The 21,326-nt window shown below is 34.9% G+C and overlaps 1 protein-coding gene across 2 annotated transcripts in view; it reads right to left on the bottom strand.

Annotated features, from left to right (window-relative positions):
* The window catches only part of PGAP1 (post-GPI attachment to proteins inositol deacylase 1), a 79,719-nt gene that overhangs the window by 26,015 nt on the left and 32,378 nt on the right, over nucleotides 1-21,326 (bottom strand). For both annotated transcript variants that reach the window (XM_005894583.2, XM_070388800.1), the window contains 7 exons: nucleotides 20,202-20,307; nucleotides 19,499-19,554; nucleotides 17,965-18,048; nucleotides 14,302-14,348; nucleotides 13,863-13,914; nucleotides 8,596-8,673; nucleotides 4,788-4,863 (listed from right to left, as the gene is read on the bottom strand). In XM_005894583.2, the coding sequence (XP_005894645.1) occupies nucleotides 4,788-4,863; nucleotides 8,596-8,673; nucleotides 13,863-13,914; nucleotides 14,302-14,348; nucleotides 17,965-18,048; nucleotides 19,499-19,554; nucleotides 20,202-20,307 (499 nt within the window). The remainder of the gene's footprint in view (nucleotides 1-4,787; nucleotides 4,864-8,595; nucleotides 8,674-13,862; nucleotides 13,915-14,301; nucleotides 14,349-17,964; nucleotides 18,049-19,498; nucleotides 19,555-20,201; nucleotides 20,308-21,326) is intronic.

Here is a 21,326-nt window from a genome sequence, read left to right as displayed (position 1 = left end):
CAGCATTACATGAACTAAGAACTTTCAGATGTCCAAACTGGGTTTAGAAAAGGTAAAGGAACCAGAAATCAAATTGCCAAAAACATTCACTGGATCATAGAGAAAACAAGTGAATTCCAGAAAAACATCTACCTCCATTTCATCAACTATGCCAAAGCCTTTGACTATGTGGATCATAACAAATTGAGGAAAGCTCTTAAAGAGATGGAAATACCATCTCTCATCAGGAGCTCATCAGACCACCTTACCTGTCTCCTGAGAAAACTGTATATGGGTCAAGATGCAACAGTTAGAACCCTGTATGGAACAACTGATTGGTTCAAGATCGAGAAAGGAATACGACAGGGCTGTCTGTTGTCATCTTGTTTATTTAATCTATATGCTGAGCACAACATGAGAAATGCCAGGCTGAATAAGTTACAAGCTAGAATCAAGATATGTGGGAGAAACATCAACAACCTCAGATATAAAGATAATACCACTCAAATGGCAGAAAGCAAAGAGGAGCTAAAGAGCCTCTTGATGAGTGTGAAGGAGAGTGAAAAAAGTCAACTTAAAACTAAATATTAAAAAAACTAAGATCACGGTATTGGGCCCTATTGCTTCATGGCAAATAGAAGTAGAAAAGATTGAAGCAGTGACAGATTTCCTCTTCGTAGGCTCTAAAATCACTGCAGATGGTGACTGCAGCCATGAAATCAGAAGATGATTGCTTCTTGACAGGAAAGCTATTACAAACCTAGACAGTTGTGTTGAAAAGCAGAGACATCACTCTGCTGATAAAGGTCCATATAGTCAAGGTCCATATAGTCTTCCCAGTGGTTACATACAGTTATAAGAGCTGGACCATGAAGAAGGCAGTGTGACAAAGAATTGATGCCTTCAAACTGTGGTGCTGGAGAAGACTCCTGAGAAATCCCTGGACAGCAAGGAGATCAAACCAGTCAATCTTAAAGGAAATAAACCCTGAATACTCACTGGAAGGACTGATGCTGAAGCTGATGCTGAAGCTCCAGTATTTTGGTCACCTGATATGAACAGCCAACTCACTGGCAAAGTCCCTGATGCTGGGAAAGATTGAGGGTAGAAGAAGAGGGTGTCAGAAGATGAGCTGTCTGGGTGTTATCACCAACGCAATGGACATGAACTTGGGCAAACTCCGGGGGATGGTGAGGGACAGCAAGGCCTGGCATGCTGCAGTCCCTGGGGTTGCAGAGTCAGGCACGACTGTGTGACTGCACAACAGGGTGTGTGCTCAGGAGTGAGATTGCTGGGTCATACGGTAGCTCTATTTTTAGTTTTTTTAAAGACTTTCAATAACATTTATGTGTTTTAAAAAAATCACTACATATTTCCAATTTCAAAAAGGTATGCTTTCTTGGTAGCTATTTTCTCTTTTTTTGAAAAACATCTTAATCAATTTAAAAAATTACACCCACTTAGATGTGAATGCCTTTGGATAAGAATATGCAAATACAAGTGTTCAGATGCTTCTTTGAAAAGAGAAAATAGGACAAACCACCATTGTGCAATAGACAGAAAAGGCTTGAAATAATTACCAAGTATATCACTAAAATGCTAATAATTAAAAAATAAATACTATATGATGTTAAGATTCTGTCAGGCACATTTAGCACCAGCTAAAACACATAACCAGTTTTTTCATAATGTTGCGTCCTCATAACTATTTTACAGGATCAATAATTGAATTTAAGAAAACAGATGTAAGAAATTTGATCAACATGTAAACAAATTTCTTAAATAGAAGGTGTACCATCAATTTGTGATTAATAAATCACTTTTAAGACACACTGCTTAGACATTCAACTACAAACCATTTTAATGAAGTACCTGTTGTAATCAGTATTTTAAAATACAGCACTGAATTTAAGGCAACTGAAAATGAACAATGGGAGAAAAACTATTGATATGAAGTGTCCTTCACACTTTACTTACTCTAATTTGAAATACCATTCATTGTGCTAACCTTCTTCACAAGAAAGATGGACTATCTTTTGCATGTTTTACAAATTCTAACAAGAGGTAAGAAATAATTTAAAAGTTTGCTTTTCAAAAAAGGAAATCAGAAGCTAAACATTGTACTTAAAAACCTTTTTAGTCTGACTCATACCCTAAAGACTTTAGAAAGAACATCTTTATTATTAAAATGTTGATAGGCCCAACACAGACAAAGACTGTTACAAAAGATAAAGAAGGATACTACATAATGATCAAGGGATCAATCCAGGAAGAAGATATAACAATTGTAAATATTTATCCACTCAACATAGGAGCATCTTACTACATAAGGCAAATGCTAACAGCCGTAAAAGAGGAAATCGACAGTAACACAATAATAGTGGGGGGTCTTTAACAGCCACTTACACCAATGGACTTCTGAACTGTGGTGTTGAAGACTCTTGAGAGTCCCTTGGACTGCAAGGTGATCCAACCAGTCCATTCTAAAGGAACTCAATCCTGAATATTCACTGGAAGGACTGATGCTGAAGCTGAAACTTTAACACTTTGGCCACCTGATGCGAAGAACTGACTCCTTAAAAAAGACCCTGATGCTGGGGAAGATTGCAGGCAGGAGAAGGGGACGACAGAGAATGAGATGGTTGGATAGCATTGCCAACTCAATAGACATGAGTTTGAACAAGGTCCGGGAGATGGTGAAGGACAAGGGAAGCCTGGCGTGCTGCAGTCCCTGGGACTGCAAAGAGTTGGACACAAATGAGCAACTGATGAACAACACCACCAATGGACAGACAGGGAATTACAAGGAAACACAAGCATTTAATGACACATTAGACCAGATAGATTTAGTTGATGTGTAAAAACGTTTCATTCAAAAGTAACAGAATATCCTTTCTTCTCAAGTGCACATGGGACATTCTCTAGGATGGATCATGTCTTGGTCACAAATCAAGCCTCAGTAAATTTAAGAAAACTGAAATCATATCAAGTATCTTTTCTGACCACAATGCTATGAGATTATAATACAGGAAAAAAACAACTATAAAAAAGAAATACAAACACATGGAGGCTAAATAGTATGCTACTAAATAACAACCAATGGATCATTTCAACAACCAATGGATCATTTCAATACATACTAATTAATCAATGTGGTACACCATACTAACAAACTGAAGAATAAAAACCATATGATAATCTCAACAGATACAGAAAAAGCTTTTGACAAAATTAAAAATCCATTTATGGTAAAAACTCTCCAGAAAGTGGACATAGAGGGAACATACCTCAATATGTATGGTTGACAAACATATTGTATGTCAAACAACCCATGTATGACAAACACACAGCAAATACGAAGAACTGAAAGCATTTCCTCTAAGATCCCATTTATCATCACAACAAAAAGATTATAATACTTAAGAATAAACCTATCTACAGAACTTCAAGACCTGTACTCAGAAAACTATAAGATACCAGTGAAAGAAATCAAAGACAACACAGATGGAGAGATAACAACATGTTCTTGGATCGAAAGAATCAATACTATGAAGATGACTATACTACTCAAAGCAATCTACAGATTCAATGCAATTCCTATCAATTACAAATGATATTTTACTAAGAAATAGAACAAAAAATTTTACAATATGTGTAGAAACACAGACAACCACAAACAGCCAAAGCAATCTTGAGAAAGAAAAGGGGAGCTGGAGGAATCAGGATTCCTGACCTCAGACTATACTACACAGCTACAGTAATCAAAACAGTATGGTTCTGGCACAAAAACAGAAAAATAGATCAATGGAACATGACAGAAAGTCCAGAGATAAACTCACACACCGATAGTCACTTCATCTATGAAAAAGGAGGCAAGATTATTCAATGGAAAAAGACAATCTCTTCATTACTTTTTTCTGGAAAAATTGGCCAGCTATCAATACATGTAAAAGAATGAAATCAGAACACTCCCTAACATCATATGCAAAAAAATCTCAAACTGGATTAAAGACCTAAAAGTAAGGCTGGACACTATAAAACCCATAGAGAAAACCATAGGCAGAACACTCTTTGACATAAACTGCAGCAAGATTTTTAATCTACCTCCTAGAGTAATGAAAATAAAAACAAAAATAAACAAATGGGACCTAATTAAACTTAAAAGCTTTTGCACAGCAAAGGAAGCCATAAACAAAATGAAAAGATAACATACAGAATGGGATAAAAATGTCTGCCAACAAAGCAACCTACAAAGGATTAATCTCCAAAATATACAAATAGCTTTGCAGCTTAATAAAAAAAAAAAAAAATAAAAAGATGGGTAGAAGATCTAAATAAGAATCAAACCACTGAGTCATATCACATGGTTATTCTAAGAACTATACTAGAAATACACACAAAAAATGTTACAAGGCTCTGCATTATTACAACTAACTGGCAAAACAAATCAACACTCTATCAAAAAGAAAAACAATTCTTAAGGTTTCCAAAATCCAGCTTCCCTGTTAGCTCAGTCGTAAAGAATCTCCCTGCCAATGCAGGAGACACAAGTTTGATCCTGATCCAGGAAGATCCTATGTGCTTCAGAGCAACTAAGCCCATGTACTACAACTGTTGGGTCTATGCTCTAGAGCCCATGAGCCACAACTACTGAAGACCGCAAACCTAGAGCACATACTCCGCAACAAAGAAGCCACCACAATGGGAAGCCCATGCATTGCAACTAGAGAAAATCCCACGCAGCAATGAGGAGCCAGTGAAGCCAAAAACTGAAAAAAAAAAAAATTTTCCAAAATCAAAGTACTTACCAAAGGAAAAAAGATGAGTTACAGGAAGCTGTATGGATCTTGTCTCTTTTTTAAAGAATTCACAATCTACAACAAACTGGAATATAGAACACTGATTTATTAGGAAAAAACAGAATTAAATTTATAGTAAAATATCTTCACTTGATATTTGAGTAGAAAATAAAAATCTATAAATTTCATTTTTGAAGAAGGTATTCTATTGTCTATTACAGTCCAACTCTCAAGCTATATTTAGAGGGCCTGAATTCCTCAAGGAGAGATGCTAAGCTACAAAAATTTGGTGAAAAATCTTAATAAATTATTAGAGGGTCGTTATCTATAAGAGCAGATGTACAGCAGTTTTCTTGTAGTTTGCTTTTGGTGTTTGTAGAAGACAGGGACCATAAACGATGGATAAAAACATTAAGAGCAAAAGTTAAGATTAATTAGGAATTTAGATAATATATCCCCGAATACTTTCAGTCAAAATAAAATGTGATTTTGTTCTTTTAAAAATTTCCATATTTATTATGTTTCTACAGTCTAATTAGACTACAAAAGGCTTTTGGAGACATACTGTCATTCATTTACAGATGCTTAATGCTATTCATGTAAGATTATGTCTAATCTTACATGAGGCTAAACAGTGATTATAGTAAATAGAAAACAGGTTCACTGTGTACAAAGAAAAAGAAATGTTATCTCAAAAAAAAGTAAACCTAAAATGTGACATCTCCATCACTGCAATTTCCATAATGACATTTCTCGTTTAATAACATGTCCACAGTGGTGTAAGGATCTTCATTCTCAGCTGTCTATAATAGAAGAGTTTCATTAAAATTGTTTCTACAATCCAACTAAATGACTCTAATCTATACAAGCTGAGGAAGAAATTAATCTGATGCCTAACTGTAGCTAGCAAGTAGTTTGCAATGCACAGTTAAGTAAAAAGCCAGTGGGGTCCATCTCAGGCTTTTCCAGTACTACATCTTGGACTGTATTTTAAACTGTGTTATTTTGTTTGGGTGGAATTTTGATTGTTTTTGAAAATGAAAAACAGATGAGGGAAGATGCTATCAGAATGCACACACATAGGGAAGCAAAAAAAAAAAAAATTTACTAAGGAGCTCTGCTTTTATTTTTCCCTCTTTAATTAGAAGGCAAAGAATACTGTCAGATATTTCCATTATAGAAAACAGTCATTATAAGATTAGAGAAATCACTTATTGAGCACAATTATTCATTATATTTTTATAGGTGTCTTTAGCTGAGACACTGCCTGAGATAGGAAGAAATTTTTAATCACTTTAGCAGGTAATTAAAATAATACAAATTTTATTATTACTTTAAAAATTTGGCCATTTCTTTACGGAATAAACCTTTATCCAAGAAAGAATTCATGAGTCTGTCTCTGAAATATACAGATAAGTAAATTTCTAATGGACTTAATTTTGTTTTCTGTCATTAAAAAATGCAGGTAATTCCATATTTACATTTGGAAAACTATATTAAGACAATCAGTTGACTCAAAAAGCTTTCAAACTGCCTATTTAAATACATGTATCCTTCTGGTGATGGGTTGTAACAGACACATAGAAATCATGACAGACCTAAGTTACTGTCCTTGTGAGACTGGGTGTGCAACAACTAGGGTCAGCAGTGTTACTTTCCAAAGAGTGTCCACTAAGTATTTATTAGGCTGCTAAGACTGGCTATTTGAGAAAGGCTCATTAATTTCCTGGAATAACCAGAGAAGGCCTTGTTTGGGAAGATGTTAAATTCATTCAAAACCAACTTACCTGAAAAAAAAACCCTTAAAGAGAGCTTTTAGTACTGAAGATGTTGAATTACCTCTCACTTGAGCTAAGCAAAACAAAACAATGAATCCATTACAAGGTACTTGTGAAACTCAATCTTTGAGATGACTCCTAACTACATCCCCTTTTCTTTTTTCCTTTGAATATTTCTAGTGATTTTGGCCCCAAATCTCATTAACTTTTTTATTCAAGAAACATTTTGAATGTGTATGTGGTGGTCTCTAAAGATTTCACTTCACTAAAGGTTTAGGATGCAGAGTAAAACCCATTTAGTCCTTACTCTCAATAAGTTCATACTATGGGATGGCAATAAAGACATAAATTATAATTCAGTGTAAAATATTCCTCAAAGAACTTATGAACAAAATATGGGACTCAGCAGTAGCAAGAGGTTATTGGAGTAGTCTAGAAAAGGAAAACAGGGCACACTTAGGTTAGATGTTGAAGTAAGTTTGTTGGGTAAAATGTGGCAAGGGTCTTTTACCTCCACCTTCTTTCCCTGCCTACTTCTCTCAAGAATTACCATCCTTTTATTTCTACTTCCACTGCATGACTACAAGCCTGCAAAACCCCTTGACAGGTGCCTGGTCTGTCTTGTTTCTAATCCATCCTATACCAAAAATAGATTCACTGTCCAAAACAAATAGCTCTGATCCCATTACTACCATGGTGAAAAACCTTTTGGTTCCCTTCTGGCTTCTGAATCTTCCAATGAAGACTTCCACAATATGGCCATGAACTAGTTTTCCAGACTTTTCTCCCACTACTTTTCTTTTTTTTTTAAATTTTATTTTATTTTTAAACTTTACATAATTGTATTAGTTTTGCCAAATATCAAAATGAATCCATCACAGGTATACATGTGCTCCCCATCCTGAACCCTCCTCCCTCCTCCCTCCCCATACCATCCCTCTGGGTCATCCCAGTGCACTAGCCCCAAGCATCCAGTATCGTGCATTGAACCTGGACTGGCATCTCGTTTCATACATGATATTTTACATGTTTCAATGACATTCTCCCAAATCTTCCCACCCTCTCCCTCTCCCACAGAGTCCATAAGACTGTTCCATACATCAGTGTCTCTTTTGCTGTCTCGTACACAGGGTTATTGTTATCATCTTTCTAAATTCCATATATATGCGTTAGTATACTGTATTGGTGTTTTTCCTTCTGGCTTACTTCACTCCATGGTAGCTATCCTTTTAAAACTATTTACTTATTCACTATTTTCCAAACATACCCTACACCTTCCATGTTCTGGTTTTACTATTTATGTCTCAAAGGTGTTGCTCATTATAACTTTCTGCAATAATGTTACTATTGAGCATCTGGAATATGGCTAATACAACTAAGGATCTGATTTTTTACTTTTATTTAAGTTTTATTAATTTAAATAGTCACATGTGCTAATGGCTCCCAAAGTAGAGAGCCCAGGTCTTGAATACTCAATCTATCTATAAAAACACTAACTATCCTTTAAGGTAATTTTAAATATCACCTGAAACTAATGTCTTTTCTGATTTTATCAGTCAGCGATACTCCCCTTTTAACGTTTTTCAAGGATTTGCAATATTCTGATTTGTATTATACATTTTTGGGTACCTCTTTCATTTTCACCCTTCCCCTGGCTATGAAATATATTTCTATCCCTCTACCAACAGTATATAAGCTTTCTGAGAACATGGTTCATGTCCTCCTCTTTTGTGTGCCTCCTATGATTCCTGGCACAGAGTTTTTGCACATAAAAGGGTACTCAATAATTAACATATTTTGAAAGACTGATAAAGTGGAAATAATTCCTACTTGAAACAAAGAGACTTGGATTTATTCTGCTTAGTTCAAGTCAGAGTAGATGATCTCAATGATTTAAACAGTCTTAGGTGGATCACCAACCCAGCCACTATTTTAGATGTTTTAGATAAGTGCTATGCTGAAGAATGTATCAAAAAATGACTTAAATATTTAGCATAAGTATCCCAGAAACATTCTGATAACAGACTCTTGGTTGTTACCTTACTTCCATGAATAGATGGTACATAAACAACAAGATGAGACAAAGATGGATAGTCTTGAAGTCTTAACGTCAGAGACTAAAAAAAGATGAAAAAAAAAAAGCTGATTTTATTTAGGATATACAGAACTTAAAGCATGTTAAAAGATAAATTACAAACCCATTTCTTACTTAGTATGTTACAAAAAAACTGACTTCAAACTTTATGTTCAGTACTTCATAAAATGCCCATGTTTACATTTTCAGGTCAATGAACCTGCTGAATGTCAAATTTATAATAATTATGTTAATGCTGCTACTGCTGCTAAGTTGCTTCAGTCATGTCCGACTCCGTGCGACCCCATAGACAGCAGCCCACCGGGCTCCCCCGTCCCTGGGATTCTCCAGGCAAGAACACTGGAGTGGGCTGCCTTAATATGGACTGCCAAAAATACTCCCTTGAACTATATCGCTTCAAGTAAAACAAATGAAATGTAACACTAAATTTAATTATTTTACAAAATTATTTCCAGATATGGTTTCTTATAATTTGTCTACTTGTTTTGTATAATATTACAGTATGGTTTCTACATTGATTTTGGTGGTATATGACAAAGAGCACTCAATAGTTGAATGGATGCTCAATATGACAGAACAACTGCAACTTAATCTGAAATGATTCTGATCTAGGCCACATAATAAACAGTTGCTGGCTAATGATGTATGAACATCATCCCTTGGAACTTATTCAGTAAGTGACAAGAATGAACTATGCAAGTCCAACAACACACCTCACCAAATGAGCATCTCTTCTGTTCTCAAAGCTAAGCCCATATCTTACAGTCTGTATTTTGAGGAATGACTAGATAGGAGACTGGTCTATTTAATGAAAAGCTAGGCCACCAAATGTAGTTTTCAAGTTTTTTTTTTCCTGACAATAGATGTGGGAAATGGGAGTAAGTTTTATGTTGCAACAATCTTATGCATTAAGAAAATTCTGCACTTAACATTCTCCACTGTTCTTCAGAAGCACCGTTGTGGGCAATCTGGACTGAGAACCTGAAGCACGCTATCACGAGTGGTCCTCAAACAACCTGACCAGATTTACCTGGGAGTGCTTATTAATCTCCTGGGCTGCATCTCAACTTACTAAGGAAAGTCTCTATAGCCAACTTACATATTCTAATGCACATTAAAAGGTGACAGGGGCTTCCCAGGTGGCACAGTTGTAAAGAATTTGTCTGTCAGATGCAGGAGATGCAGATAAATCCCTGGGTCAGGAAGATTCTTGGGAGTAGGAAGTGGCAACCCACTATAGTATTCTTGCCTGGAAAACTCCATGGACAGAGGAGCCAGGCAAGCTATGATCGCAAGAGTCAGACATGACTTAGCAACTGAACACACACATGCATGCTTGTGTGCTCAGTCATGTCCGACTCTTTGCAACCCCATGGACTATAGCCTGCCAGACTCCTCTGTGCATGGAATTTTCCAGTCAAGAATACTAGAGTGGGTTGCCATTTCCTACTCCATCGGATCTTCCGACCCAGGGATCAAACCCAGTCTCTTGCATTGGCAGGCAGATTCTTTACCACTGTGCCACCTCAGAAACCAGAGCATGTGCACACACACAGACACACACACAAAAGGACCACACAAGCCAAAGTTCCAAGCAACTGAAACCAACCAGATAAATGGTAGACAATATGAAAGATAATTACAAAGAACCATGGTTATCTGTGTAGCTATCCACTCTGAGAGCTTTTGTTACTCTCAAGAAAAATTTTTTTTCTCAAGAATTTTTTTTTCAGGTCAGTCAGTTCAGTCGCTCAGTCATGTCTGACTTTTTGTGACCCCATGGACTGCAGCACGCTAGGCCTCCCTGTCCATCACCAACTCCCGGAGTTTACTCAAACTCATGTCCACTGAGTCCATGATGCCATCCAACCATCTCATCCTGTCGTCACCTTCTCCTTCTGCCTTCAGTCTTTCAATTTTTCAGGTCAGAATACGTTAAAAAGATACCAGAGTGTCAAAGTACATTTACTTATAAACTTAAGCTCCATATAGTTATAAAATCAGTAGGAATTTGGCAAGATACTATTTATGAAATTGCTACATTAACGGGTAAGGGTAATACAAAGTTTGAAAATTTTTCAGTGTTTTAAAAATAAAAATTACCTTAATGCTAAGGTAACACATATAAAAAATCAAATACCAGTATTTGGATGTCAGAAACCCTTCAAGTTCTGCTGCTGTGTGTCAGGCAAAGCCGTGGTGCTACATTTAATTTAGGCAAAAGAATGACAAGGTAACTTTTCTCATATAACTTAGATTTCTTTCCAAAGGTAATTGTTCTCTTGAGAAACCTACATGCAGGTAAGGAAGCAACAGTTAGAACTGGACATGGAACAACAGACTGGTTCCAAATAGGAAAAGGAGTAGGTCAAGGCTGTATATTGTCACCCTGCTTATTTAACTTCTATGCAGAGTACATCATGAGAAACGCTGGGCTGGAAGAAGTACAAGCTGGAATCAAGATTGCCGGGAGAAATATCAATAACCTCAGATATGCAGATGACACCACCCTTATGGCAGAAAGTGAAAAGGAACTAAAAAGCTTCTTGATGAAAGTGAAAGAGGAGAGTGAAAAAGTTGGCTTACAGCTCAACATTCAGAAAACGAAGATCATAGCATCTGGTTCCATCACTTCATGGGAAATAGATGGGGAAACAGTGGAAACAGTGTCAGACTTTATTTTGGGGGGCTCCAAGATCACTGCAGATGGTGGTTGCAGCCATGAAATTAAAAGACGCTTACTCCTTGGAAGAAAAGTTATGACCAACCTAGATAGCATATTGAAAAGCAGAGACATTACTTTGCCAACAAAGGTCCGTCTAGTCAAGGCTATGGTTTTTCCAGTGGTCATGTATGGATGTGAGAGTTGGACTGTGAAGAAGGCTGAGTGCTGAAGAATTGATGCTTTTGAACTGTGGTGTTTGAGAAGACTCTTGAGAGTCTCTTGGACTGCAAGGAGATCCAACCAGTCCATTCTAAAGGAGATCAGCCCTGGGTGTTCTTTGGAAGGAATGATGCTAAAGCTGAAACTCCAGTACTTTGGCCACCTCATGCGAAGAGTTGACTCATTGGAAAAGACTCTGATGCTGGGACAGATTAGGGACAGAAGGAGAAGGGGACCACAGAGGATGAGATGGCTGGATGGCATCACCGACTCAATGGACATGAGTTTGAGTGAACTCTGGGAGTTGGTGATCGACAGGGAGGCCTGGCGTGCTGCAATTCATGGGGTCGCAAAGAGTCGGACATGACTGAGCGACTGAACAGAACTGAACACATACAAATGAATATACGTGATTTTGACTTTCATTTTAATGGAAAAGTTTACTTGCATTTAATAATTACAATCATCTTCAACTGAGAATAACTAAGATAGCAGAAGATTATAATCCTTCCTTTCTAACTTCTCTCTTCCACTTTTCTCCTCAAATCCAGCAGGCTTTTAATGCCACCCAGCACTTTCTTACAGCATCCGCTATAAAAAGTAAGCAGCGGGAAGAACTTGTTCTCCTACTGCTCAGCCAGCTGTTTCTTACATTTAGAAAAAAATAACACAGGGGACTAAAACTATATAAATACATTGTTTAACCTTTGAGACTAAAAAATAATATATTATTATTTAACATTTTATCAGGTTTTTAATCATTTATTTCCTTTTTTAATATAAATTTATTTTAATTGGAGGCTAATTACTTTACAATACTGTATTGGTTTTGCCATACATCAACATGAATCCACCACAGGTGTACACGTGTTCCCCATCCTGAACCCCCCTCCTACCTCCTTCCCCATCCCTCTGGGTCATCATTTCTTTCTTTCTAACTCTTAAATTGGGCTTCCACAGTAGCTCAGTAGTAAAGAATCCGTCTGTTTTGCAGGAGCCAGAGGAGACGTGGGTTCAATCCCTGAGTCTGGAAGATCCCTCAAGGGAATGGCAACCCACTCCAGTATCCTTGCCTGGAAAATCCCATGGACAGAGGAGCCTGGTGGGCTACAGTCCATAGGGTTGCGAGGAGTTGGACAGGACTAAAGTGACTTAGCATGCACAACTCTTAAATTACAGACTGAAGAGGATATCCAAACTGAAAATTGAAGGAAATATTTAACATATCTTATGAATGACTTGTTAGTAAGTACATCCTATTACTTTTGTTTTTGTTTTGCTCCTGTGTAGACAGTTACGAAAGAACTAGTGAGAGACCTTAAAAATGTTCTTGTGAGTGAAATCAGTTATTTGTCAAATGAAAACAAAGCTACATGAATAAATATGCACAAAGTAAGATCGACCAACGCGACAGAAAATACATCACTGCAATCATTCCAAAGTCAAGTGTAAGTGACTTGCTTTATTCATTCTGTCATCATTCCTCTCCTTGGTATAGTACAGACTTGACTATACATACAGATAAACAAACATTCATGAGGACAAATAACGAGTTGGGAGATGACCAGGACCAACCAGAGGACTTCACATTCAACTGTATGAATATAGTATTCATTATGACAATATTTTTTTGACAATATATTTTAAAGTATAGATTTATTTGAAGATTAAAACTACCAATTCTGGCACATGATTATCAGTGTAATAAATACAATGTGGAAATTAGAACAGACATTTTCTAATATCAAATTTTAGAATTGTTCTATTTTTCAACAACAGATTTTGTTGAGTATGCAAATTAACCTTTTGTAAAGACTGCTGACCTGCCACAACTGCTTAAGGAAATCACTAGCAATTATTAAATAAATTCTATGGAACCTCAGATAAAAGTAGATAGTTACTGAAGGGCTTAGCCACAGATAATATTGAAATTGAAATCTGTTTTGTGTCTTTTCGTGATGCTTACTTCCCAAAACAAATTCTGAGTATACTCAACTTAGTATTTTAAGACAGACCATTCTAAACAAACTCTCAAATTAAATCTTAAAATTTATCTATCTCTTGTTATGATGCTATAACATATAGATTTAATTTTATTTAGGAATGATGACCTGTTTTCATCTATGAAAGCTAAAAAAAACAAAAATAAAACACAAGCTATTCTTCATTAAGTGTATTTCTAGAGAAAATATTTCTAAAATGTACATTAGCAAATCTCAAAATTTATTTATTACCTAGATGAATTTAATCAAATAACATACTGTATATGCCTATATGTTCAAATATTTTTTTCATCTGGATATTAACATTCTAAAGCCATAATTTACCTTAATTGTTGGCAGCAGTTCAGCTTTCCATGATAAATCAACCCCTTGCCGGCTTGGAAATACATACAAAAATATAATTAAAGGACAAATATATTAAAGTATTATAAATTATAAATAAGCATCAGAACAAGAAAACATCTATGGACCTATCAGAGACACTTCTAATGAAGTCAAGTCTGATAAGTTTAACACGATACGCTTTATCCACATAGTCCTTTTGGGCACAGAAAGTCGTTTTTTCCTAGCAACCAACCACCAATGTTTACAAAAATTACTAGTATGTTAATTTTATTTATTTTTAATTTTAAAATCAATATTATAATTTAGTATGGTAGCAAAATGACAATAAGTATACTTGAAGCAATTCTGAAAGTGTAATTTGAGTATATCTTATGTTAAGAAAATGAACAACAAAAGGCCTTTTGTTTAAAACACTTACCACATAGAAGTGCTGTTTATGCAGCCAAAAATCCAACTATTTGTATCCTATTGATTGATAACACAAACAAAACATAATATTATAGAAAATAATTATATAAAATAAGCATTTCACTGTTTATGATATAGGGTCAGTAGGCATAAGAAACATTAAATAATAACTTGCTATTCAGAAATGTATTCAAAATGGTCTCAAAAGTCAAACAGGTCAATGGTAGGCAAAGAAGTTTAAAGTTAACACAGACAGGTAAGCAAGTAACCTGGAGCAGCAGTATGAGAGATGAGATGATGGGTAATCTTTCCATAGCATACTGCTAAGCAAGTCTAATATCTGAACAAACATTTAGAGTTCAGCAATGTCCACATTTTAATTAGATAGAAATTACAAAAAAAGTAACCTACATTTTAACAAAAAACAAGAATGAACTACAAGTGGACTTTCATACAAAGAGGGGGAAAAAAGCCAGAGTCAAGTCAAGCACGATGCTGGATGCTTGGGACTGGTGCACTGGGACGACCCAGAGGGATGGTATGGGGAGGGAGGAGGGAGGAGGGTTCAGGATGGATTTTCTTTTAAAAATTTAAAATAAATAAAAAAAATAAAATAAAATAAAAATAATCTAATAGAGCTTTTTAGTTTATCATTTGAGTTCTCATTTGATTATGAGACAAATTACTTTTATGCAACTGAGACTGTGCTTGGATTGAAACACAATTCCAAGGGTTTAAGACTAAAGCTTAGTTGCTACTTTATTAGTGCAGATTGGGAATACTGCAGAGATGGTTGTGGTATTTTAACAATATTACATATTCAGCTTCAGTTATTTAAAAGCACTATGACCAAAGATTGTCACTTCAACTTTTAATGAAGTAGTAAGACCACCGCTCCAAGATCTAACAGTACTGAACTCCTACCAGGGCATAAGAGAATAAGAAACACTGCAGAGACAGCACAACTTTTTCCCTTAGTATCCCTTAGTATATAGACAGGGCAATAAAAGTATCAACCCTTTCATTCAACTAGTATTTATAAAACCTAATCCGCAGCCAAGGAATTATGCCAAGCCCTCAACAAAAATGATGAATCAAGCAGATTGAGTCTCTGCCCTCATGGAGTTTAAATAAAATTTTAAGATATTTTTCAAGAATATAGAAAAGCAAGTTGAAAGAAAACAAGAACTATGTGGTACTTCTCTACTCCCCACTGCTGACAAAATAGTTGTCTGACTTCTTTATCAATTATTTGTGCTTCCCAGTACAAAAACATATTACAAAACAAGGCAACAGAAGAGAACTGCATGGGCCTAGACAAAGAAAATCTAGCAACCTCTCGATCCAACCCATTTGTACGATTGGTTTTCGCAGCTACTAAAGGAGCCTATATCAAAGATAGCCTTTATTATGAAAACTGCCAATATTCCAAACTACTTACTTTGGTGTCTAGGGAATTCTGATTCAGTCACTAACAGATTGAATACAGTGTTATTCAAACCAACCCTAAGACAGTGTTGTTAAAACCTAGAAGGTATCAAAAGAACAACTTCAGGTTATCTGGTAAACACTCTTACCTCAGCTAATTATAAAGCTTGTATTAAAAATCAGAGAAAAAGTCACTCAGGATTTGCTAACTCCTGAAGTATACAGAAAACGCTACTTGATCATTAAATGTATAGATCTAAAAAAATATCTATCTAAAAAAAAAAAAAAAATGACGTCTTCAACAGCTGCTAAAATCATTAGATGAAGGACTGACTAGGAACTTTATAATGGATCATGCCAGTAGGACCTGAGTTCACTGACAAATCAGTGCACTGATTCTTTTGTCACTCAAAGTGGGACAACCACTTACCTACTGATGTGGTAAGTGTGCAGCTCTACTTATAAAACACTCCCACCCCCCAAAAAATTTATTCAAGATTCTAGATCTACCCACCTACCAGTTTACAGAAAACACAATGGATAGAAATACATGTTAAAAGATACCACAAGAATACAACCAACTAAACCCAAAACAAACTCATGGCATGGGAGGAAAGAAGAGGGGACTGTTATAAAAGAGACATAAGATCTATGAATCAAATGCCATGTATGTACTTTTTAGATTCTGATTCAAATAAGCCAACTTAAAACTTAGCTGAACAAAGGAAAATTGAACATGGGCTAGATACCATATGATATTAAGGAATATGTAATTAATTTTGGTGGATAAAATAATGATATTATAATAATGTGTAAAATTCTTATCTGTTAGAAAGATTGAAACATGTATGGATAAAATGATAAAATACCTGAATTTTGCTTTAAAAATGCTTTAGTCAAAAAAAGTGAGGAAGGATTAAATCAAATTAGCATGGCAGAGTGTTGATAACAGTTAAAGCTGTTACAGTTATATTCTACTTTTATATGTTTGAAAACGTCTATGACAAAAATTGAAAAGATTTTTTAAAATTCTCCACATATCCATGGATCTTATTACAGAAAAGGGGTCCTCTAATGAACCAAACAGATAAATCTGCACTTTGGCAAAGATTTTTCTCAATATAATACTGCCATTTTTATTTGGAATAGTGTGGATGTTGTAAGCCATCACCCTCAGGGCCAGATTCTCTTGGGATAAACTGTTCATCCAAATTTTAGGCTGAGAGGGCATAACTGTGGCAATCCACTAAAATTAGTATTCACTATTATCTAGCCAGTGTTCTTGCCTGGAGAATCCCAGGGACAGGGGAGCCTGGTGGCTGCCGTCTATGGGGTCACACAGAGTCGGACACGACTGAAGTGACTTAGCATAGCATAGCATAGCATAGCATAGCATAGCATAGCATAGTATTATCTAGCCCACAATGCCTGCCTACCAACTCTTGTAAAGATTTTACTATATATCAAATGGCAGTATCAACCAACTAAGTGATATATTAGATTCTAGTCCTAAAAAATACAAATAATCCAACAAAAAGGAAATGAGGGAACTTAAATTCTGCAAGATGTAAATATAAAGTGAAGAATCCTAGGATATGAGGGAAAAAATCAGAATAGAGAGCAAAGCACCCAAATTGGGAGACAAATTCCTCAAAGCAAGAAGTGTTGATAAATTATTAAAGTTCTAATATAAGAAAAGATGCTAAAGCATATAACATATTTGTAGCATAGTAGGTACTCATTAAAAAGAAATACACAAACAAAATCATCATACTGACATTGTAAATCTGGGTAACACTGTAACAAAAAGTTACTAAACTACTTCAGAGAAATTTTGGTATAAAACGTACTCCAAATTTCAGTATGGAAGTCAATGGAAAAACAGGATTTACTTTATAAAACAGAGAACAGTTTTGCTTAAATGTATCTATTCTATAAAGTACTAACATAATTTTAGAACTAAAGAAACTCTGAACTGAATTCCTTCATCCTAAACACAATGAAACTAAGGTAGAAAGGGTGAAAAACCTAAGCTAGAGGCAAAGTACAAGCTAACAGTATACCAATTATAGAAACATTTTGATCAGTACTTTTCAATCAATACTGTCTGTCCCAGATAAATGTTTTTCAATTAAATGGGTTTAATAATAGTTCATAGCTAAAGATGAGATCCATTAAGCTGAATTTTAAAAATAAACAATAGTCAGTCTTTAAAATTTACATAAAAGTGTACCAATTATCTTACCAGCATGGTGCTCTGACAATAGACATGAGTGTAGATTTTTCTATGATTTGCAAGGGGAAATGTAAAATATATCTTATCAGATTCCTAAAAACAAGAGGGAAAACAATAAAACTATTGTGAGAGTAGATAATTTCATAATTCAAAAATTCACACAAAGTAAAAAATAATTCTTCTAATGAATTCTAATGAATTATTTTAATTCTATCATTCTTGGTGTTGAGAACCATTACTCTAGGAATGAAAAGAAGATATAGATGCAAAACAGTACAAACTCTGTACACCTGAACTTATCTTGGAAGCATCAGTATAGATGCATGTGTTTTTTTTTTGTTTGGGTTTGGTTTTTGGCCTTATGACCGGACATTTCTTAGCTCTGCTCACTGGAAAGGCCTTAGAAAATGATAACGCACTACTCATAACACCTGTAAGTGCCCCAGTTACGGTTTTTAGACATTGTTTACCAAAAACTAGGGAGAGCTACTTTGAGAAAAAGCCAGATTCAAGATCTGGGATGGGAAATGTTACACAATGAGCTAAAATACTGTCTCATACTAGAGTGAGGAAAACATCAAAGACAACTAGAGAGCAGCCTTATCAAAAAGATCCAGGAGCCTACATTGAAATGGCTTCCACTGGTCAAAGACAGAATAGTTTTAATAGCAATTTTAATATCAAAGATAGGGCAATTATAGTATTTTAGTTTAGACAGAAACACAGAAATGTCTGAGTTCATAATAACACTAGAGGAAACTGCTCCCCTCCCCTCCACCAAAATCTTATGATCACTGATGGAGGGTGTTGGTGAACCAACTATTCTGAAAACCAGTAAATATAATCTCCTAAGATACAAAGAATTATCATTTTTTTCTTCACAATCTATTTGCTCCACTCTAGATAAATTTAGTAGACGAGAAGTTTTCTATATAGAATTTCAGTTAATAAAGAAGGAATAATCAAACCATAGTCTTATTACTTTTGCAATAAATGAATTAATGACTCTACGCCTTCTTCATCAATAATAGCTGCTAACATCACAAAAAGAGAGTCTAGTAAAAAGAAAAGCAAAACAAAAATGTGAATCTGATGAAGCATCTAGACTCAACTACCAAGTCACAGGAAGGAGTAGGCAAAGGAATATACGGAATGACACTACAGGAATGCAATCAGCAAAATCAAGACTGTGAAACTCTGGGACAGATGACTTTTTTTTTCAACAAATAAACTGCAAGGAAAAAAAGGGTAAAGGAGATATTAGAAATTTAAAGAGGAGTAAGAGATATATCAACAAATATTATGTAGATTTTGTTTGTACCCTGATTTAAGCAAACTGGAAAACAAGGAAACAATAAAAAAAATTTGACAGTTATGATAAAACTAGAAAATTGAACACTGACTAGATATTAGGGAATTATTACTAAACTGATTTAATATGGGAAAAGACAAGTGGTTATCTTCTTTAAAAAGTCTAACTTTGAAAGAGAAATACTAAAATATTTTGGAAAAAAGTTGTTAAGTCCATTGGTGGTGTACTTACATTGTAAGCCACATATGTCCATTTGGACACTTTTACTGGAACCCACATAGATGTTCCTAAGGTAAAAGAAATTAATTTATTTTGCTTTTAAAAAATATTAAGTGATTTCTTTTACTGAATACTTCTCAATCATAACAGGATTTGAAAAAAGCATCTCCCTGAATACCGGCTATTTTAAAATATAAAATCCAAGGAGATGTTCTCCATATACTCATCACCAGCACTCAGATCAAGTGAAGCATTTAAAAATTATTTGGTGTGTAACTCCAAGAAGAATGAACAGAAGTAAACAAATATTTTCCAACCTAAGTACAGTATGACATACATATTAAAAACAAAATTTACCAGCAAAAGATATGCTGTTAAACCAGAAGACTAAAGAATGATACTAAGAAACTAAGTCAAGAATAATGTAGCATTGATTTTAAGTGGCTGTCAGGAGAACAGAGGCAATTAACTCTTTTAAACTTAGTTACTGTCATATTATCTTCAGTACAAAATTTTTATCAGCAATATGTTATAAATCACTTTTTAATTTTTTCCCTTAGTCAAGAACCTCATAAGAAATCAGCACAGGGAAATTAATGAAATATAATAGGATTTTAACACCAGAAGCATTACAAAGAGTTTGTCTGCTAATGACAAATTTACCTAAAATAATATCCAAAACTATACTTAAAATTAAAATGTTATTACTACCAACCTGTTAAGTCAGAAATTATTGATGGATTTTCCTCAAAGTGTTTTGCTGGGTGTCTTATAAAATGGTGATTCAAAACTGACAATTTCTTCTTGGGATTTTGAGTTATCTAGAAAGAACATTGATACATGCTGTATCCTTTTATATCCATTGTGATGACCTAATGAAACTTTGTTTCAAGTGTGGATTCTTTATCAGCTGAGCTCCCAGGGAAGTTCCAATAATAATAAAGTCAACAGTTACTCTGGTCCAGGCACTGTTCTAAGTGCTTAACCTGATACTAATTACGCTTTGAGTTATAGTTCCCTTGTATGTATGTATGTTTTTCTTCCTAAACTGAATGCTTCTTGAGAAGCAGGGCAACATCCTAACATTTTAGTGTCTAATGTTTAGTAAAATATCCTAACATTTTATTGTCGAATATTTAGTCTAGTCTATCATATATAGTGAAAAAAAAAAAGCTCAGTTTCATAGTATTTTGATTCTTAACAGTATTAGTCAAAAATTTCTCATCTGTCCCTTAAAATATATCTGTAAAACACCCATCCAAAATTATAATTTATTACATGCAAGTATTAGGGTTTTCTCATTTTAGAATTTAATGGAAAACAATATATGATTTGTTAAAATTAGTTTGATTTATCATTTTTAAAGTATATACCTGTCTGAAACTCATCTGTTATCAGCTGAAATTGGATTTTTCCTAAACATACTGGTCATAGCTAAAGAGTCACAATTAAAACAATGTTGAAAAGCTAAAAAATGTTTGCATTCCATGATTATACAATTGCAATATTAACAGTGTTAAACCTATAAAGCTCATTTACTTTAATACACTAACTTAAATATGGCATCTTGTGATTTAAAATGTGGTAAAACAGATCAATTTGTGTCTTTCTTTTATCACTCATTCTCTCTGATGATAGTTACGCAGCTTTCTGAAGGAGTAAAGAAAAGAATACACTACCTTATTCCTAAGAGAAAATGCTACAGGAGCAAGGTTAAGACACAATAAAAAGGAAAGCATTACCTAGAGAACTACTGAGAAAGAAACCACACATAATAGTTTCTCAAAGAACTGGAGCCTTCAGGGGAAAGAACTTCCAAAACCTGCCATAATGACAAATA

The sequence above is a fragment of the Bos mutus genome, chromosome 2, assembly GCF_027580195.1.
Source record: "Bos mutus isolate GX-2022 chromosome 2, NWIPB_WYAK_1.1, whole genome shotgun sequence".
Lineage (NCBI taxonomy): Eukaryota > Metazoa > Chordata > Mammalia > Artiodactyla > Bovidae > Bos > Bos mutus.
Note: the sequence above shows the minus strand (reverse complement) of the source record. Positions and strands in the feature narration are given on the sequence as shown.